Source organism: Callospermophilus lateralis, chromosome 3 (assembly GCF_048772815.1).
Source record: "Callospermophilus lateralis isolate mCalLat2 chromosome 3, mCalLat2.hap1, whole genome shotgun sequence".
NCBI classification, from domain to species: Eukaryota; Metazoa; Chordata; class Mammalia; order Rodentia; family Sciuridae; genus Callospermophilus; species Callospermophilus lateralis.
This window is the reverse complement of record NC_135307.1, coordinates 33,658,909-33,678,169: the sequence shown is the minus strand read 5'-3', so window position 1 is coordinate 33,678,169 and position 19,261 is coordinate 33,658,909. Positions and strand designations below refer to the sequence as shown.

At 39.8% G+C, this 19,261-nt stretch overlaps 1 protein-coding gene across 1 annotated transcript in view; it reads left to right on the top strand.

Moving 5' to 3' along the window:
* Positions 1–10,351: 10,351 nt before the first annotated feature.
* Mettl3 (methyltransferase 3, N6-adenosine-methyltransferase complex catalytic subunit) overlaps positions 10,352–19,261 on the top strand; it is a 14,122-nt gene continuing 5,212 nt past the window's right edge. Inside the window, exons 1-2 of the mRNA XM_076849977.2 lie at positions 10,352–10,569; positions 18,973–19,190. Coding sequence (XP_076706092.1) covers positions 10,470–10,569; positions 18,973–19,190 — 318 coding nt within the window. The 5' untranslated portion in view covers positions 10,352–10,469. The remainder of the gene's footprint in view (positions 10,570–18,972; positions 19,191–19,261) is intronic.

Sequence of the window (19,261 nt, the reverse complement as noted above, 5' to 3'; positions counted from 1 at the left end):
TGGGAAATATGAAGTTAGTTTGTATCTTAATGAGCATTATTGGTGAGGGTGGTTGTGAAGTAATGGAGAGTTGAGGAATGTTGCTCAAGTATAGGGCTTGCTAGGAACTTACCTAATTAAGAAAGGGATATGATATATATAAAGGAGGGAACCTTGCATTCTTGTGAATGTGAGCATTCTCATGAAAGTTCTTTTTGGGCTACTAGTGACATAGTTTGCAGCAGTGCACCAGGGGAATCATGGGGGATTTCCTAGCACTAGTGTGCTTCTAGTTTTAGATAACTCCCTCCTTTATTACCTTGGCCCTTGTAATTTCCTCATCTTCCCCCTCAAAACCCATTTCCTCCCCAGTTTGCGTGATCATGGACCAGGGCTTATGTCTTTGCCACTGTCTGGTTCTTAGAGCCCCAGACTTTGGGAGACAAGCTCCAGGTGATTCCTTCCTGCTTTTCTGTCTTGTAATGAGATGTAGTGTTTACTCTTAACATAGGATTTTTGGGAACAGGAGTTCTGAGGAGAGAATGCAAGTTCTCCTGAAGTAGTGGGCTCCAATGCTTCCTAACATAGTGAAAGCAGACAGGGGAGATACTAGTGTCTTCCCCTCCATCATTAAAAGTGTTTTGATCAAACATTTGTGTGTTTCTCCTTATTTCATGACTAGCCAGCAGGGGTGTGATATGGGCATTCCTAGTGTGGAGATTCCCTTCCCACCTACATCTCCTGCCAAAACTGAACATATGGTGTTGAAATATTTACTCAGCCTTGTCCTAAAACAACCTCCAGTGAATATAATTTTCCTGTAGAGTTCATGTCCTCTAAAGGTAGAAATTTGCCCACTGTCTCTGGTTGTTGATTAGGTTTCCTAGGTCTAGCAGGCTTTTAAATTTTATTTTGTTTTGTTTGGAGGTTGGAAGCTGTTGGTCAGGCTTTCCTAAACTCCAGGCCAGCATGCCTAAATCAGTAAATCTGTAGAACCAAGATGACTCAAACTTTATGATCTTTGAGATCTGATGTAACCAGAAAGGGGTGAAAAAAGTAATCCAACTCTAATAACATACCAATTAAAAAGAATTCTTGGGGCTGAGATTCAATGATAAGGTACTTGCCTAGCACATGTGAGGCACTGGGTTCGATCCTCAGCACCACATAAATAAATGAAAGGTATTGTGTCCATCTACAATTAAAACAATATGTTAAAAAAAAAAGTTCTTAACATTAGGAATTCAGAGGTTGGGATAAGCTTAAACAGTGCTTGCACAGCATGTACAAAGGCAGCAGGCAGAGGGGGGTGGGGGGTGTTTACAGCTGCTTAAAGCTCTGGGTTCAATCTGTAGTACCAAAAAATAAAAAAAAGCAGAGGGGGGTGAAATGAATTTTCTTTTTTTTTCTTTAGTGAAATTCAGATTTGTCTCTAAGATTTTACTTTCCTGGGTAAAAGTAAAAAGAATTGCATTTCCAGGGCTGAAGGTGTAGCTCAGGGTAGAGACATGCTTAGCATGTTTGGGACCCTGGATTCAAACCCCAGGACACACTATCCTCCCCCAGACCTGAAATTTAAATTTCCTTAATAGTCCAGAATTTATTTTCCTTAGTTAGATGTTCATATCACTGAATCTTGGTGCCGAAGAGATTAAACTAATAAAACCATTTGCCCAATGTCATTTGTTCAACTGGTGGCAAAGTTGGATTAAGAGCCCAGGTGGGCAGAATGAAGCCTTGGCGCTATTTCCAGTGATCGAGGATGGTCTTGCTTCCTGCTACATCAAGGATTCATCCTGTTACATGGTGCTTGTGGAAAGATGGAAAGAGGTGAGTAAACCTTTTCTTCAGTTCAAGGTAAAGAACTAATAATTGATTCTAGTTACCCCCACCAGAGCAGAACAGGTCCCTTTGAACATATACCATGAATAGGAATGAATAGGAACACATGGGGCTCTTGGAAAGTCGATTGGGGAAGAAAATACTCTCTTTAATTCCTGGCAAAGCTGTTTTTCCTTTCTATGGAAAGAGGTAGGTTATGAATCCTTCCATTCTTTTCTCCACCCCCACTGGACATAGATAATGCTATTTAACTAATTAAACCAGACTCACCCCCTCTTTAGGTGCCAGTTCCCATTATGGTGACAGCTGTCAGTGAGGATTCTATTGATGGAGACTTCCTGGAGCAGTGCAGCTCTAAGCCTGCCTCCCTGCTCCCTTTCACAGCTCTACTCTGTTTTCCCCTCTGTCTGCTATGCATTCTTTTCCCTCTCATGTCCTGGTTTTTCTTTTCTCATTAACTTACCTGACAGTTTTTCTTTCTTTCCCCAACTCCCCTCTTCACTTCTTAATTCATTCCTCTTAGAGCCTTTAGTTTTGATCTAAGGTAGTGGGCTCTGTCCCCACCTTCAGACTTAACATTTCTCACTGTCAATTACTTCTCACTGGATCACTTATTTGGAAACTGAATTAACTTGTTGGAATGAGTATATAAATAAACATAGTTTGTACATTTACTTTACATGAAATAACAGGACTTATATAAAGCAAGTGATAGCTTCATTTATTTGTTTTTATTAGTGCTATATGTTTTACATAATGGGTTCATTTTGACATATTTATAAATGCACAATTTGCCCTATTTCAGTCCCCAGTACTACCCCTGTGCTGCTGCTTCTCCCTCCCCCTTATCACCTTTCTCTATTGGTATTCCTTCTGTTTTTTAAACTGGTGCATTATAGTTAGGTATTAAAGTGGAATTCATTGTGATATATTCATACATAGTATAATTCTGCAGTGCCTTCCCTTTCCCAAGAGATAGTTATTTTTCTCATTATTTTTGAGTATTTACCTATTTCATCAGCCCAGCATTTGTTAGGTACAAAGTTAAATGAAACACTTCTGCCCTTAGGGATCTGTGTAGGAGGAGAGAAAATGTAAGGAGATATTTCATGTGGTGGTAATAAGCACTATGACAGTTATGAACAATGTTCTGTCAAATCCCAGCAAGGGAGATAATTAACTCATAATCCAATGTTGGAGAAGGGGCAGGGGATGTACAGTTCTCTTAAATTTGTCTTTCATAATAACCACTCTGAAATATAGTAACTGACTTCATTCATACAACCCACCAATGCAGTTACCATTTAAGAACCTACATAAACTGGGTGCAGTGGCTTGGGAGGCCAAGGCAGGAGGATTATGAGTTCAAAGCCAGCCCCAGCAAAAGTGAGGCACTAAGTAACTCAGTGAGACCCTGTCTCTAAATAAAATACAAAATAGGGCTGGGGATGTGGCTCAGTGTTTGAGTGCCCCTGAGTTCAATCCCTCATACCCCACCCCATCCCCCCCAAAAAAGAAAAGAACATATATAAGATCCATAATTCTTTGTCAGACACAGATGTGTTTCTTTCAAGATGCCCCTTCAAGAAAACTGGCTAGCTACAATCTCATTGTTTTACTATATGACCAAAAGCAAAATACTCATTAGGATTAGTTGATCTGTTCACTGCTAACCCCACCCCAATCCACCCCTTGAACTGAGGATTGACCTCAGGGGTACTCTACTACTGAGTTACATCCCCCAACCCTTAGCAGATGAGGTACAGCTGTACCACTATTCCAGACCCTGGTTAAGAATTGAGCAGGCATGGTGATGCAAGCCTGTAATCCCAGCTGCTCAGGAGGCTGAGACAGGAGGATCATGAGTTCAAATATAGCCCCAGCAATTTATTGAGGCTCTATGCAACTCAGTGAGACCCTGTCTCTAATATAAAAAAGGACTGGGTATATGGCTCAGTGGTTAAGCACCCCTGGGTTCAATCCCTGTTTTTTTTTTTTTTTTTTTTTTTAATGAACAAGGTACAAGAAACAAGAGCTTAGCATTTCCATGGGACATCCCTCTTTATGAGAAATCTGTTCTGGAACTCCCCACTGGACATCGAGGTCTGACAGATCTCATTGCCCAATTCCACTTTCTCCTGCCTTTCCTTTTATAGGGGTTATTCTCCAATAAAACTTGTTATTCCTAACTGTCTCAACATTTGCTGCTCAGAATTCATTTTGTTTCACTCCTGAAAAAGACACAGATTCTTTTCTTTTTGGTACTGGGGATTGAACCTGAGGGCACTTTACCACTGACTTCATCCCCATTCCTTTTTATTTTTAAATTTTGAGACAGTGTCCTTCTTGATAAGTTGCTGAGGCTGGCCTTGAACTTTCAGTCTTCCTGAGTTCCTGGGATTACAGGCATGTACCACTGCACCTGGTTTCCCAGATTCTAATTGGTGCATTTTTGTCTCTCATAAATTCCTGAACCTGGCATTCCAATTACCATCCTTGGAATTGAGTCAGCTAACAAACATTATCTCCTGATCCCTAACCAGATTTCACTAGTTTTACTCTCAGAGCCCACTTTGACTTCCCTTTACATTTCTAACCTTATTTAGTAATTGTAGATTAACTGGGTGCAGGGGTGAATTCCTGTAATACCAGCTACTCAGGAGGCTAAGGCAGGAGGATCACAATTTGGCAAGGCCAACTTGTTCAATACTTTAGCGAGACCCTGTCTCAAATAATAAAAAGGTCTGGGGATATAACCCAGTAGCAAAGTAAGTGCACCTCTGTTCAATCCCCAGTAGGAGGTGGGATATGAACAGATTGACTAATCCTAAAGGGCATTTTGCTTCAGGCATATAGTTAAAAAAAAATGGGTATGATCAAGATTTAAGGAAAACAAAAACATTCTGCCAGAGAACCAAATAAGGTATTCATCATTTGGTCAATACTGTGACTATTCCAGTAATTCATTACTATGTAACAAACCATTCCAGAACCCAGTGACTTAAATAATGTATTTATTTATGATTCCATGGACTCCTTGGGCAGGCCCTGCTAGGATGGCTGGCTATGCCCCATGTGATGAGAACTGTGCTCATTCAGGCAGCTTTGATTTGGGTTGGAGGATTTGTGGCCTCACTCCCAATCCCTAGGATGGAGGGCTATATTTTTTTTTCTTTTTCTTTAGGTACCATGGATTTTGTTCAGGGGCACTCAACCACTGAGCCACATCCCCAGTTCTCTTTTTTATTTTGAAACTTGGTCTTGCTAAATTTGCCCATTATTGACCTCAGTCTTGCAATCTTGCCTCCTCACAGGCATCTGGGATTACATTCAGTTTCCTTGTAGTCTTTCAATCCCTAGGGTCTATGAGGGTAACTGAACTCCCATGAAGGCTCAACCCCCAAAAGGCAAAAACAAACTGCAAAGCCTGTGAGGGCCCAGGCTTGGGGCATTATCATGTATGCCACCTTGTGACTAGTCAGAAGGCCAGCTCGGATTCAAGAGTAGGGGAAATAAACTTGACAAGAAGAGTGACAAAGTCATACTGCATAAAGGAATGAGGAATAGGAGGCATTACTGTGGCCAACTCTGGAACCAATCTTCCACAGCACACAGGAGAAATAGTTAAAATGTAAAATGTATGTAGCGCTTATCTGCTCACAATTAGGCTCACACTCTTTGCTAGATGTTGTTGCCCTCCTTCACCACACTGATTAGGATTCTAAATGTAGAGCGGCCAAGTATGGGCAGTCAGTGGTTTTCTTTTGAGCAGCAAACTTGTTATGATGAGTCTAGAAAAAAAATCCTTTAAACAGAACATGCTAAGTGACCTTCCTGTGCTTCCAAAAATTTTCCAAAGTTGATGTGAAAGCAAAGATTTTTAGCAGCTGCCCTTGATTTGGTTGACTTTCAAGAATACATACCTGGGGGCTGGGATTGTGGCTCAGTGGTAGAGTGCTCACCTAGCACATGTGAGGCCCTGGGTTTGATCCTTAGCACCATATAAAAATAAATAAAATAAAGGTATAGTGTCCAACTACAACTAAAAAAATATATTTTTTAAAAAAGAGTACCTTCTTGGGCTGGGGATGTGGCTCAAGCGGTAGCGTGCTTGCCTGGCATGCGTGTGGCCCGGGTTCGATCCTCAGCACCACATACAAACAAAGATGTTGTATCCGCCGAAAACTAAAAATAAATAAATAAATAAATATTTTAAAAATTCTCTCTCTCTCTCTCACTCTCTCTCACTCTCTCACTCTCTCTTAAAAAAAAAAAAAAAAAAAAAAAGAGTACCTTCTTGGTCTGGGGCTGTAGCTCGGGGGCAGAGTACTTGCCTACCATGTGTGAGGCACTGGGTATGATCCTTAGCACCATGTAAAAACAAAACAAATGAAATAAAGACATGCTGTCCATCTACAACTACAATTTTTTTTTTAAAAGAGTACCTTTTTTTTTTAAAAAAAGAGTACCTACCTGTGCTACTTTTTATTATTTTTTTTTTAGTTGTAGATGGACATAATATCTTTATTTATTTTAATGTGGTGAAGATTGAATCCAGTGCCTCACATGTGCTAGGTGAGTACTCTACCACTGAGCCACAAATCCAGCCTTGTATTACCTTTTTGTAGTCCTTTGTATGATGGGTGACAGACCAGACCTAACATATCTGAAATTCTAGCAAGTCCTCCACTAGAAAACCTTTAATTTCCTAGACAATAGTGCTTATGATGTTTAAGGGTCAATCTTGAAATTCTGTCTTTAAGATGAAATCACCCCCAAACCATTTTTTATAGTGCTGGAATGGGATGGAACCCAGAGGTTTGCCACTGAGCTACATTCCGGGCCCTTTCTTATTGTTTTGGAACAGGGTTTCATAAATTTTTCAAGATTGGTCTTGAAATTATGATCCTCCTGCCTCAGGCTCCAAGTAGTTGGGATTACAGGCAACCCTCTTCATCTTCTACAAGGTTATATTCAGTACTCTTGTTCCCCATCAAGATTATTTAATCTTGGGGCTGGGGTTGTGGCTCAGCAGTAGAGCGCTCGGCTTACACGCACGGGACCCTGGGTTCAATCCCCAGCACCACGTAAAAAATAAATCAGTGAAATAAAGGTATTGTGTCCAACTATAAATAAATATTTACAAAAAGATTAATCTTATTAGTACATACTTTTTATATATTTCATTTCTGTGTGTTAATGACCTTGAAAGAACAACAATTTTGGGACTGGGATGTGGTTCAGTAGTAATGCACCTGCTTAGCATGCATGAGTTCTGAGTTCAATCCCTAGTGTGCACACATTCACACACACACACACACACACACACACACACACACATGCAAAGTGATAGTATCAAGAACCAAGTTTGTGAACAAGTAATTTTAACAGTGCTGTAATACAGCAATAATGGGATGATCTCACCTCTGTAACAATATATATGCCTAAACAAAGGGTCACTCAGGATACAACCCAAACTAAAGAACAAAAGTGAAGCGTTACCTGTGAACTTTTCCTGAGGTTAATTGTTAGATCCAGGTTATTAAAGGAAACAAAAACCCTTAGGTAGAAGTGTCTGCTTGAGTAATCTTCCATAACCTCTTGCTAGCCAACTGTCTAATAGTATTTCAATTAAGGAACATAGTACGTTACGTTCAATTAAGAGTAATCCTGATGATTAAATGTCCAGAGGTGTCCATGTGAGCCCATATTCACTTCTGTGTCCTCTACTTAAATGCTCATACAAAGTTACACTTCTCAAAAGATAGTGTAAATTTCTTAAGTTCAGAAGATGAAAATGAACATTTTGATCGCTACTAAGTCTTCACAGTACTTAGCATGTAGTGAGTGAGTGGTTAGTCACTGCATAAATACTTTTTGAATAAATCGATGAAACCCTCACATGTAGCTTACTTCTAAATAGGCCCCCCCATATTCACCCTTCCTTTCATTACTATCTGCAAATAGCATTGAATTAAAGTCCTTTCATCAGCTAAAATAGACTATTAACTATTCTTCCTGTCTCCAAATTCTCCTCCTTTCCCACCTCAATCCATCTGAAACACCAGCTTAATCTTAAAACATTCCCATTCTCAAACACTAAATGTTCCCTGTTGTCTTCTGAATAAATTTATTTTTATTCTGAATAAATTTATTTTTATTCTGAATAAATTTACTCAGGTAAGATGTACCTTCTGCAATTTGGTATTAGATCTGAAAGATAAATTTTCTCCTAATATTCTAAAGCACAAATATTAATGTCCCAACTAATCTGGATTGGCAGAACATGTATCACACTTACCTTAATCTAGACCTTTGTTTTCATCATGTCTTTGGCTTGGTATTCCTTCCTGCAGCCTCACCTACTGTAGCCCTAGCTGCCACTTTAAGCCTGAGTCTTTCCAGTGCCTTCCTAAATCATCTGGGCTTGGAGTCCTCATTCATATATATATATATATATATATATATATATATATATATATAAATATAAATTAAGCCAGGTGTGGTATGTAATATATATTACATATGTACACATATGTAATACCAGTGCTTAGGAGGTTGTGGCAGGAGGATCATAAGTTCAAGGATCAACCTCAGCTTAGGCCCTAAGCAACTTGGTGAGATCCTGTCTCAACAATAACAAGGGCTGGTAAAGTACCACTGTGTTCAATCCCCAGGCCCAAAAATAAGTAAATATTTATTTTTGTGTGGTATTGGGGGATTGAATCCAGGGGCTGTCTCCTGTGCTGATCCCTAGCTCTTTTTATTTATTTTTAATTTATTTTTTTTTTTTTTTGCACCAGGGATTGAACTCGGGGACACTTGACCACTGAGCCACATCCCAGCTCTTTTTTGTATTTTATTTAGAGACAGGGTCTCACTGAGTTGCTTAGTGCCTTGCTTTTTTGCTGAGGCTGGCTTTGAACTAGTGATCCTCCTGCCTCAGCCTCCCAAGCAGCTGGGATTACAGGCATGTGCCACTGCACCTGGCCCCAGCTCTTTTTTAATTAATTTATTTGATACTGTGAATGTACCCAGGGGTGCTCTACCACTGAGCTTTACCCCAAAGGTCTTTTATTTATTTTTTTATTCAAGACAGGTTTTCCCTAAGTTGTTTAAGGCCTAAACTAAGTTGCTGATGCCAGCCTTGAACTTGAGATCCCCCTGCCTCAGCCAACGGAGTTGCTGGGATTACAGATGTGGGTCACTGCATGCAATTTACATTTACTTTTTGTGGGGGAGGAGGGATTACCAGGGATTAAACAAACGGGCACATCCCTAGCCCAATTTTGTGTTTTATTAAATACAGGGTCTTACTGAGTTGCTTAGCACCTGCTTTTTGCTGAGGCTGGCTGGCTTTGAACTCATGATCCTCCTGTCTCAGTCTCCTGAGGCGCTGGAATTACAGGCATTACATTTACTTTTAAAAGCCTATGCTGGGGGTGGGGGGTGGGGGGGAGTGGGTGCTTTAAAGATGGTTCTTCATTAATAAATTGGATCCTAAACCTTAACCAGATTAGAAACTCTTTGAAAACAAACTATGACTGCCAAACTTTTTTTTTTTTTTTTCTGACAATGTTTGATATTATGTGGACATTAGATCAATGATTCCCAATGTTTCCATTCAAAACACCAATTAAAACACACAGACACGGTCTGGGGTTGTGGCTCGGTGGCAGAGTGCTTGCCTAGCATATGTGAGGCACTGGGTTCGATTCTGAGCACCACATATCAATAAAGAAAAAAGGTCCATTGACAATTCAAACAAACAAACAAACAAAAAAACACCACATACACCTTCTGCAAAGTTTAGTACAAAGAAGTGCACATACCAAAATGTTTGACTCGATTTTCACAACTGAACACACTCATTCAAGTAGCTCCTATGAGACTAAATGCAAATCAGAACCTAAGAAACCCCATTTTAATAATTTACATGCAGTAATTATAGATGTACGAAAAGTAAAAATATATATAAAGTAAAAATATGTATTTCTAGACTTTTTATGTCTACTCCATCAGCGGGCCCAACGACCTCCCACCATATGTATACATTCCTACCCGCCACCCCTGACTGAAGACCACTGAAATAGGGTGATTTTTTTTCTTTCTTTTTTTTTTTTTTTTTGGTGTGTTTTTGATGTGTATGTGGGGGTGGTGGAAATGAATGTATGGAAACATAAACCTACCACACCTCCAACGAAAAAGGTGTTAGTACCAAACTGTAACGGAACTAGCGGTCGTTTTAAAAAGACATAGGCGCAGTACTAACTGCGTTATCTTAGCCTACGTCCGCCCTCAGAGCTCATTTCCTACTGTTCAACATGGCCGCATGCGCGACTCTAAGCAACATGGCCGCTCTGCCAGGCACCAACATGGGAGGCACAGCTTCATGGCGCCCGGAAGCACAAAAGAGCCCTCACGAGGAATATATCTGCTATTCTGTCAACACCTAAAGTGGCTTTAATTGCAACTTCCCCACCTGACCGCGAAACCGGAAGTGGCCTTTCGACTTGTGAATCTCCCAGGGATTTGTTTCCGGTTAGTCTTTGGGTGTCCGCGTGAGAATTGAATGTATCTTCCAGCAAGGGCTGGGAGGTGCTAGTCCGCCGCGCCTGATTCGAGTGAGTCCGGGCTGCAAGACCAGGATGTCGGACACGTGGAGTTCTATCCAGGCCCACAAGAAGCAGTTGGACTCGCTTCGGGAGAGACTGCAGCGGAGGCGGAAACAGGACTCGGGGCACTTGGGTGAGGCGCGGGGCAGTCGGGGGCCAGGTTTGGCCAGGGAGGGAGGGAGAGGGCCCTGGAGAAAAAAACAGCTCGGGAGTCAGCGTCCTTGCCCAGCGGCCGTTTCTCTGATGCCTCATACATTGGCATCCTTTTCTCCCCTTCAGCCACACAGACCGTCATTCTCCTGCAGGCAGTTCGCACTTCCTCTCCACCCAGGGCCTTGTTCCTCTAGCTAACCGAACCGACGTGGGATCTCTTCCCTCGTCCAACTTCCCACTCCTCTCAAATATGTGAGAATATCGCCTTTGCGAGGTCCTTTAGTCTTCTGTCCCGCGTAGTAGTAGCAAGCCCCCCTTTTTGTTGCTACTATGGTGCTTTGTTCTTCCTTCGGTTATAGAGAGACTGCACGAAAGCGGTCGTTTCTTTTTGACTATAGGCACAGTGAGCAGGACTGTGCTCACTTTCATCCACTGTGCCCACAGTTAAGTGGCCCGCACAGGGTACTCTCTCACTAGGTAGGTGTTGCTAAAAGAGTAGGGAAACTGACATTTACATAGCGAGCAAGAATCTGAAAACATTTAGTTTTTGGTTTTCAAAATTTCTCCTTTCCTGCTTATGACAATCATGACTTGAAGTAACTTGAACTTGAAGTAACTGGAGATTATCAAGTTCAACCCTAATTTTCTTCCATCCCCAGCGCAGACCTTAAATTACTTAAGGCAAATCAATTGCAGAGTACTGTGAGGACAGTGAATTCATACCACCTTGTGGCAGTTTGTTCCATTTTCTATCAGTATTGTCAACTCCATCTTTAAATCTTGCTTTGATTAGGTTCAGGTACTCATATTCTGCTACCTAGATCAGAAGATGTACTGGCAGGATTTTCACCATGATTAATATTGCTTAATTAATTAATATTACAGTGTTTTCATGAGTCTAGTTAGATGAAAATAAGATGCTGCCCTCAAGGAGTTTAAAATATAGTTGAGAATCAAGGATAGATACTAATAAAAAGTCAGAAGCAAACATGCAATCCCAGCAAATCGGAAGGCAGAGGTAGGAAAATTGAAAATTCAAGGACTGCCTGGACAATTTAGGGAGACCCTGACTCAAAAAATAAAAAGGCTGGGGATGTAGCTCAGTGGTACAGTGCCTCTGGGTTCTATCTCTTAGTACTGGAAAAGTAAGAAACACAATATCATATGTAAGAGTTAAATGAATGGATCCAAGCTATATGGTTAAGAAAGAATAAGATCTAGTATAGACAGTGAAGCCATTATAGTAAAGTTGGCACTTCAGTTGGTTTTGGGCTATGTAGAACTTACATTTTTATTATTTATTTACTTACTTTTTTTTGGTGATGCTGGGGATTGAACCCAGAGCCTTCCTTGTACATTCGAGGCAACCCCTCTACCAACTGAGCTATATCCCTAGTCCTTACTGTCTTATTTTTTAATAAAAAGTAAGAGGGCAGTAAAGGAAGAAGTGCAGACATAGGATGTGGGAATAAGTAGTAGTCAAGCTTTAGAGTAGTTACTGAATTCCCATGTTGGTATATAAAGTTGAATATCTCTGGGTTAATCCAGTTTACTCTGTGTTTTGTTTTTTTCTTGTTTTTGTATTTATTGGTTTCCCATTTTTAAAAATCTTTTTCCTTTCTTTTTTTATTTATGATACTAGGGATTGTACCCAGGACCATTTTACCTCTAAACTATATCCTCAGCTCCCCCTCCCCCACCCTTTTTTAAAATTATTTTTTGGTTATGAATGGACCTTTATTTTTTTGTTTATATGTGGTGCTGAGAATTGAACCCAGTGCTTCACACATGCTAGGCAAGTGCTCTACCACTGAGCTACAACCCTTTTTATTTCTATTTTGAGACAGTGTCTTGCTAAGTTGCCCAGGCTGCCCCCTAACTGGCCGTCCTCCTGCCTCAGCCTGCCAAGTAGATGGAATTACAAGTGTTCACCACTTCTTAGGCTCCCTAGTTTCTTTTATCCATATTAATTTTATATAGAAATTTTATTTTTTTTGCTTTTGTTTTTGTTCTGGAGATTGAACTCGGGTATTCAAAACTGAACCGAATTCCCAGCCCTATTTTGTATTTTATTTCGAGACAGGGTCTCACTGAGTTGCTTAGCACCTTGCTTTTGCTGAAGCTGATTTTGGACTTAAGATCCTCCTGTCTCACCTCCTGAGCCACTGGGATTACAGACGTGCCACCACACCTAGCTCCAGCTCTTTTTAATTTTATTTATTTATTTATTTTGATACTGGGAATTGAACCCAGGGGTACCTAACCACTGAGCCACACCCACAACCGTTTATATATATATTTAGTTGCAGTTGGACATAGTACCTTTATTTATTTATTTTTATTTGGTGCTGAGGATCGAATCCAGCACGTTGCATGTATTAGGTGAGCGCTCCACCGCTGAGCCACAAATCCAGCCCCCTTTTTATTTTTTAAGACAGGGTCTTGCTAAGTTGCTTAGGGCCTCACTAAGTTGCTGAGGCTGGCCTCAAACTTCTGATTCTCCTGTTTTAGCCTCTCAGGTTGATGGGATTACAGGTGTGTGCCACCAAGCCTGGCCCTTAGCGCTGTTTTAAAACTATTTTGAAATAGGCCTTGAACTTGTGATACTCCTGCCTCAGCTTCCCAGGTAGCTGGGATTATAGGCATGTGCCACCATACCCTGCTAACATTTTCTGTGAGAAAATTTGCCCGACCACTTTAAAATTTTAACATGATGAGAAAATCATGTATGAGCAAACAGGGTTTCTGATAATATATATATATATATATATATATATATATTTTTTTTTTTTTTTTTTTTTTTTTTTAAATCTTTATTTTATATTTATGTGGTGCTGAGGATTGAACCCAGTGCCTCATGCATGCTAGGCAAGCACTCTATCTCTGAGCCACAATCCCAGCCCAGGGTTTCTGTTATTCTAACATTTCCTTATTTACTAATTGCATGCAAGCTCACTTGTGTTGAAAAAAACACTTTGTAGAGAAACAGATTGTATGTAGGTGATGTATTAAATAAGTCAGAGAAAAACCTGTTCTGTAGAGGGTTTTTGTGCCTGCCAAAGACCTTCAAGTGTTCATCAGGTATGCAGCACTGAGATGTAGGCTGTATGAGTGAGTTGCTTTATTAGCAGAAAAGAAGGGCTAATATTCCATTCTTGTTATAACTAGAAACTCAACAATTACCATATTGCATTTGGGCACTGTCAGTTAACTAACTTTTCAATTTAGGCATTTCTGTAAGAGGTAATACAGTCTTGTTTTGTCACTTCTCCATATTTTCCACTTAGAGAACCCATCACTATTTTAGTCCCCTGAGCCTCTTTTGCAGCATAGAAGAATGTGACAGCCTTGGGTAAGTACATTTCTTCTGTGGATATTTACTAACTTTAGTATGAAATAATTTTTTTTTCATTCAGCAATAGCAGTTGGGAAAAGATACCTGAGAATTCAAGTAGTCATTGTTAATTTTTATAGACTATTAAATCAGTGTATTGTATTAATGTATTAATGTACTTTTTGTGTAGTTCTGTCTCTTTCATTTTTTTTGTGACAAGTCATCCTCTATTTGTGGTTTGTTTTATGGTTTTAATTGTTCTTCACCATACCTTTTTATGCTGTTTCTGTTTCTAAATGCATACTCTTTAGATGAAGAATGATTCTTTTTTCTTTTTTTATTTTTTGCAGTGCTGGGGATCAAACCCAGGTCTTGATCATGCCAGATAAGTGCTCTACCACAGAGCTACATCCCCAGCCCTAGGTGGATGATTCTAATTGCTCCTAGTTATTTTAAATTATATTTTATTTTTTTTTTTAATATTAATCACATTTTGGTTTCAACCAAACTTAGAGCCTTGGTACTTTCATCCAGTGCTAAACTGTTTAATCATTTTAAACTGTATTCTTCCTTGAATGTAAATATTCTTTTTCAGAGGTAAATATTTTGACTTGTATATTCACCTTGTAGATTCCAAAAGAATTTTTTAGGTTGAAATTAAACAGATATTATTTCCTGACCCAGAACTTTGACCCTTTTTGGGGGGTTGTATGGGAATACGTAGGGATGAAATATAAATTAATCAGTGTGTCACTGTCCTCTTTGTTTTGATTATTCCAAAGTGTATATTTCTTTGGTTTTTAGGATTTTTAGGAAAACATTGTGGAACACAACTTTATTAGTTTATTAATCACAGTTTGTTCATATAATATGTAACCAAAAGCTTGATAAAATTTAGATTATTCAGTTCTCTCACAGGAACTAAAAAATTTTCCTAACAATCATGGCTTTGTAGTATTACTGAAATCTAATATTCAAGTAGTTATTACTGAGTTCTATGTTTAAAGACAGGGATTTTAAAAAATGAACTAAAATATATCCGTATCATTAATGAATATAAAATATTATGAGCAAAGACTCATTGAAAGACTGCTGTTAGCTTGGCATTTGTATTGGTATGTTTTTGTAACTCAAATATTGGACACACACTACTTTATAAGGAAAAGAGATGAGGCTGGCCATGGTGGGATATGCCTGTTATTGACATATCTCATTATTGAAAATTTGGAACCAATTGGTTAAGATGCAGATACACAGATGTTCCAGCCAATAACCTGTGCTTTGCTATTTGATATTCCAGTTTCCAAAATTGTGAGCAATAAATCTCTTTCCCTCCATCCCTCTCTCCCTTCCTTCCTATTTTCCCTTCTCTAAAACTGTGAGCTAAATAATTTTTCCTTCTTCAGCACTAGGAATTGAACATGGGCATTCTACCTTTGGACAATACCACCAGGCCTTTTAATCTTTTATTTTGAGAGAGTCTAAGTTGCTGAGATTGGCTTCAGACTTGCAATCCTCCTGCCTCAGCCTTCCAAATCACCTGGATTACAGACACACACCATCATGCCTGGCTATCATTTTTTTCTTTTTGTGGGGAGAGGTTAGTAGGGATTGAACCCAGTGCGCTTTACCACTGAACTATATCCCGAGTCCTTTTTTTTTTTTTTTTTTTTAGTATTTATTTTTTAGCTGTACACAATACCTTTATTTTGTTTATTTATTTTTATGTGGTGTTGAGGATTGAACACAGGGCCTCATGCATGTCAGGCGAGCGCTCTACCGCTGAGCCACAACCCCAGCCTATCCCGAGTCCTTTTTATTATTTTAGTCTTCCTTTTTTTTTCTTTTGTTTTAAGTCACCTCCTTCCCCAACCCTCTGAGTTGTCCTGGTTCTCCAACCTCACTTATTTCCCTAAAGCTTGGGACTTTTAGGCCCTGTCTACCAGTTCTCTGTTAACTGCCTTCCACCACCCAGTGGGTGAGCCACTGGCAAGATTCAAGGGCCTAAGTCTGGCTCTCCAGAGAGTACTGCAGGCTGCTCCCCGACTTCCCAGAAATAGCCGAGTTGCAACTGAATCTCTCAGGCACCATTGGTTCCTGTTCTGTCATAACCACAGTGATCTGAGTTCGGAACAAGTGATCAGATCTATTAAAACCATTTAATGGCCCTTGTCTTATTCCCAGGGCCTTTGCTTGCTTCCTTAGGGCAGTCTCCATACTAGCAGTGGTGCATTTGTCCTTGGGATTTCTGGCGCCTGTTTCTTATCCCCTACTCCTCAGCCATAGGCTATAGGCCAGGTTTTGCTCTCCCGTAGCCTCTGGCTCTCAAGGACCCAACAGACAGTGATTTTGAAAGAAAGTGGGCACAATCCCAGCAATTTGAGAGGCTGAGGCAGGAAAATTTCAAGTTTGAGGCCAGCCTCAGCATCTTAATGAGATCCTATCTCAAAAATTAAAAAAGGGCTGGGGCTTGGGTTGTGACTCAGTGGCAGAGCACTTGCTTAGCATGTGTGAGGCACTGGGTTCAATTTTCAGCATTGCATATAAATAAATAAAGGCCTGTTTACAACTAAAACAAGTCCAAAAAAAAAAATTAAAAAGGGCTGGGCATATGGCTCAGTGGCTAAGTGTCCATGGTTCAGTCTTCAATACCAAAAAAAAAAGAAAGAAAGTGGAGTCAGAGAGCCTACAAACCCACCAGGGTCACTCAGAGCAGGGGGAGTGGAAAGAGTAGCAGAGTTAGCCCTGGGCTGCTGCCCTGGCTGCCAGAAGCCAGCATGACCTGCTAATCCCTTAGTTTTTATTTTGAGACAGGTTCTCACTAAATTGCTGGTGCTGTCCACCTCCTGGCTATCATTTCTTTATAATGAATACTTTCAAAATCCTTTTTTCTAGCTTTTATGAAGCATATTTTGTTCAATAACTATAGTTGGATATTTGGGTTACTTCCATCTTTTGGCTATGGTAAACAGTGCTGCTTTGAATCAGGGGGTATGAATATTTCTTCAAGTTCGTACTTGAAGTTTGGGGGGTAGGTATCCAGAAAAAGTGGATTTGCTGGATCAAATGGTAATTACATTTTTAAATTTTTTGAGTAATCACTATGCTATTTTCCACAGCATATTTTATATTCTCACTAATAGTGCACAAGAGGCCAAGTGTGGTCGTGCATATCTGTAATCCCAGTGACTTGGGAGGTTGAGGCAGGAGGATTGCAAGTTCAAGGCCAACCTGGGCAACTTAGTTAGGCCCTGTCTCAAAATAAAAAATTTTAAAAAGGACTGGGATACCTCAGTGGTAGAACACCCCTGGGTTCAAAACTCTGGCACCAAAAAAACTTGAGGAAAGAAAGCTAAATCCTGGGCATAGATGTGTACACCTGTTATCCCAATGACTCAGGAAATCAAGGCAGGAGGCTCATGAGTTCAAGATCCTTGCTGCAAGGTGGCATATGCCTGTAATCCCAGCAGCTCTGTAATCACAAAGGTTTGGGGCTGAGGCAGGAGGAGCACGAGTTCAAAGCCAGGCTTAGCAATTTAATGAGGCACTTAGCAACTCCGTGAGACTCTGTCTTTAATAAAATATAAAAAATTGGGCTGAGGATGTGGCTCAGTGGTTAACCATCCCTGGGTTCAATGCCCAGTACCAAAAAAAAAAAAAAGGAACCCAAGAGGAGTGGGATGGGGGGCAAGGTCAGCATTTGGTCCTAACTTTTTACTGTACTTCTACCATAGGAATATTTTAATTCAAATTTAAATTTATTAGACTTGTAGGATCTTTGAATTACAAGAAACTAATAATCACCAGTGTAATTCTGTCCAGTGAAGGAATTTTGTTTATACTTTGTTAAGTGTGCTAATAGCAATTGTCACTTACATTTCTTACATATATTTTTAGCTTAGGTCAGTTACTCTGAAACTCTTTTCTCATCCAGACCTTCAAAGTGCTTCTGTGACCCTTCCATGTATACAGCACCTCTTTGACAAAACAAAACAAGGAATTTAGTTCTGTTTGCAAAAGTTCCAGTCTAAGATTCAGCAGAACATAAAGGAATCATAAGCAAGGTGAAGAAAGTTCTATCAATTACTTGACAGTTGCAGCTGATACTGAATTGTGGCATCTTGTTTTTCAAATAGAGTACAACTTTTTTTAACCTTATTTTTTTATAAAATGTAACTGTTCTAGGAAAGTGTTGTAGTTCAGCTCCAATTTTTTTGGAACCTATGAGTTAAATTTTACCAAATTCAGTTAAATCCATAAAAAATTAAAAGTCCTGCCTGAAAAAGATAATCTGTTAGTAGTTTATGTTGTTGAAAGTATTTTTGACTTTTATTAAAATTTAGATTGTGGAGCTGGTTGTGGTGGCACATGCCTCTAATCCCAGGCTTAGGTAGGAGGATCACAAGTTAAAGGCTAGCCTGGGCAATTTTGTGAGGCCTTAAGCAATATAGCAAGATCTTATTTCAGAAAAGAAAAAAAAAAAATTAGATTGTGGAACTGGGTACAGTAGAGCATACCTGTAATCCCAATAACTCAGGAAGCTGTCAAAAGATTGCAAGTTTAAGGTTAGCCTGGGAAAGCTGGTGAGACCCTTTCTCAAAATAAATAAATACAGAAGGGGCTGTGGATATAGCTCAGTTGGTAGAGTGCTTTCTTTGCATACACAAGGCCCTGAGTTCAATCCCCAGCACCACAAAAAATAAACAAACAAACAATACAAAGGGCTAGGGATATAGTTCAGTGCCCCCCAGCACTCAATTTCTAATAATTCTAATTTACTTCCCTCGAAGCATAGCAAGGGCAAAGAATTAGGAAAATAGTTCTTATTCAACAGAGAAAGTGTAGGGGATTTCCAGAAAAATCCAGGATTATTTTGACAAAGTAGTGAATGCTCAAGTATGAAGGGTAATCTAGTGCTAAAGCTGGTCTGAGAATTTTCTGCATGAAATGAAAGATATGTATGCTGGGAATGGTAGCAAATTTGACTCCTGAAGAATTCATGGACTGCAGTAGTTATTCTTTTTTATTTTTACTTTTCTTCACTCTTAGATCTACGTAATCCAGAGGCAGCACTGTCCCCAACCTTCCGTAGTGATAGTCCAGTGCCTACTGCACCCACCTCTGGTGGTCCTAAGCCAAGCACAGCTTCAGCAGTTCCTGAATTAGCTACAGACCCCGAGTTGGAGAAGAAGTTGTTACATCACCTCTCTGATCTCACCTTAACATTGCCCACTGATGCTGTATCCATTCGTCTTGCCATCTCCACGGTAATGACTTAATACAGCTGGAATATACCACTTATTTCCTGTTCATGGTCAGTGTGTAATTGCTCTCTTCT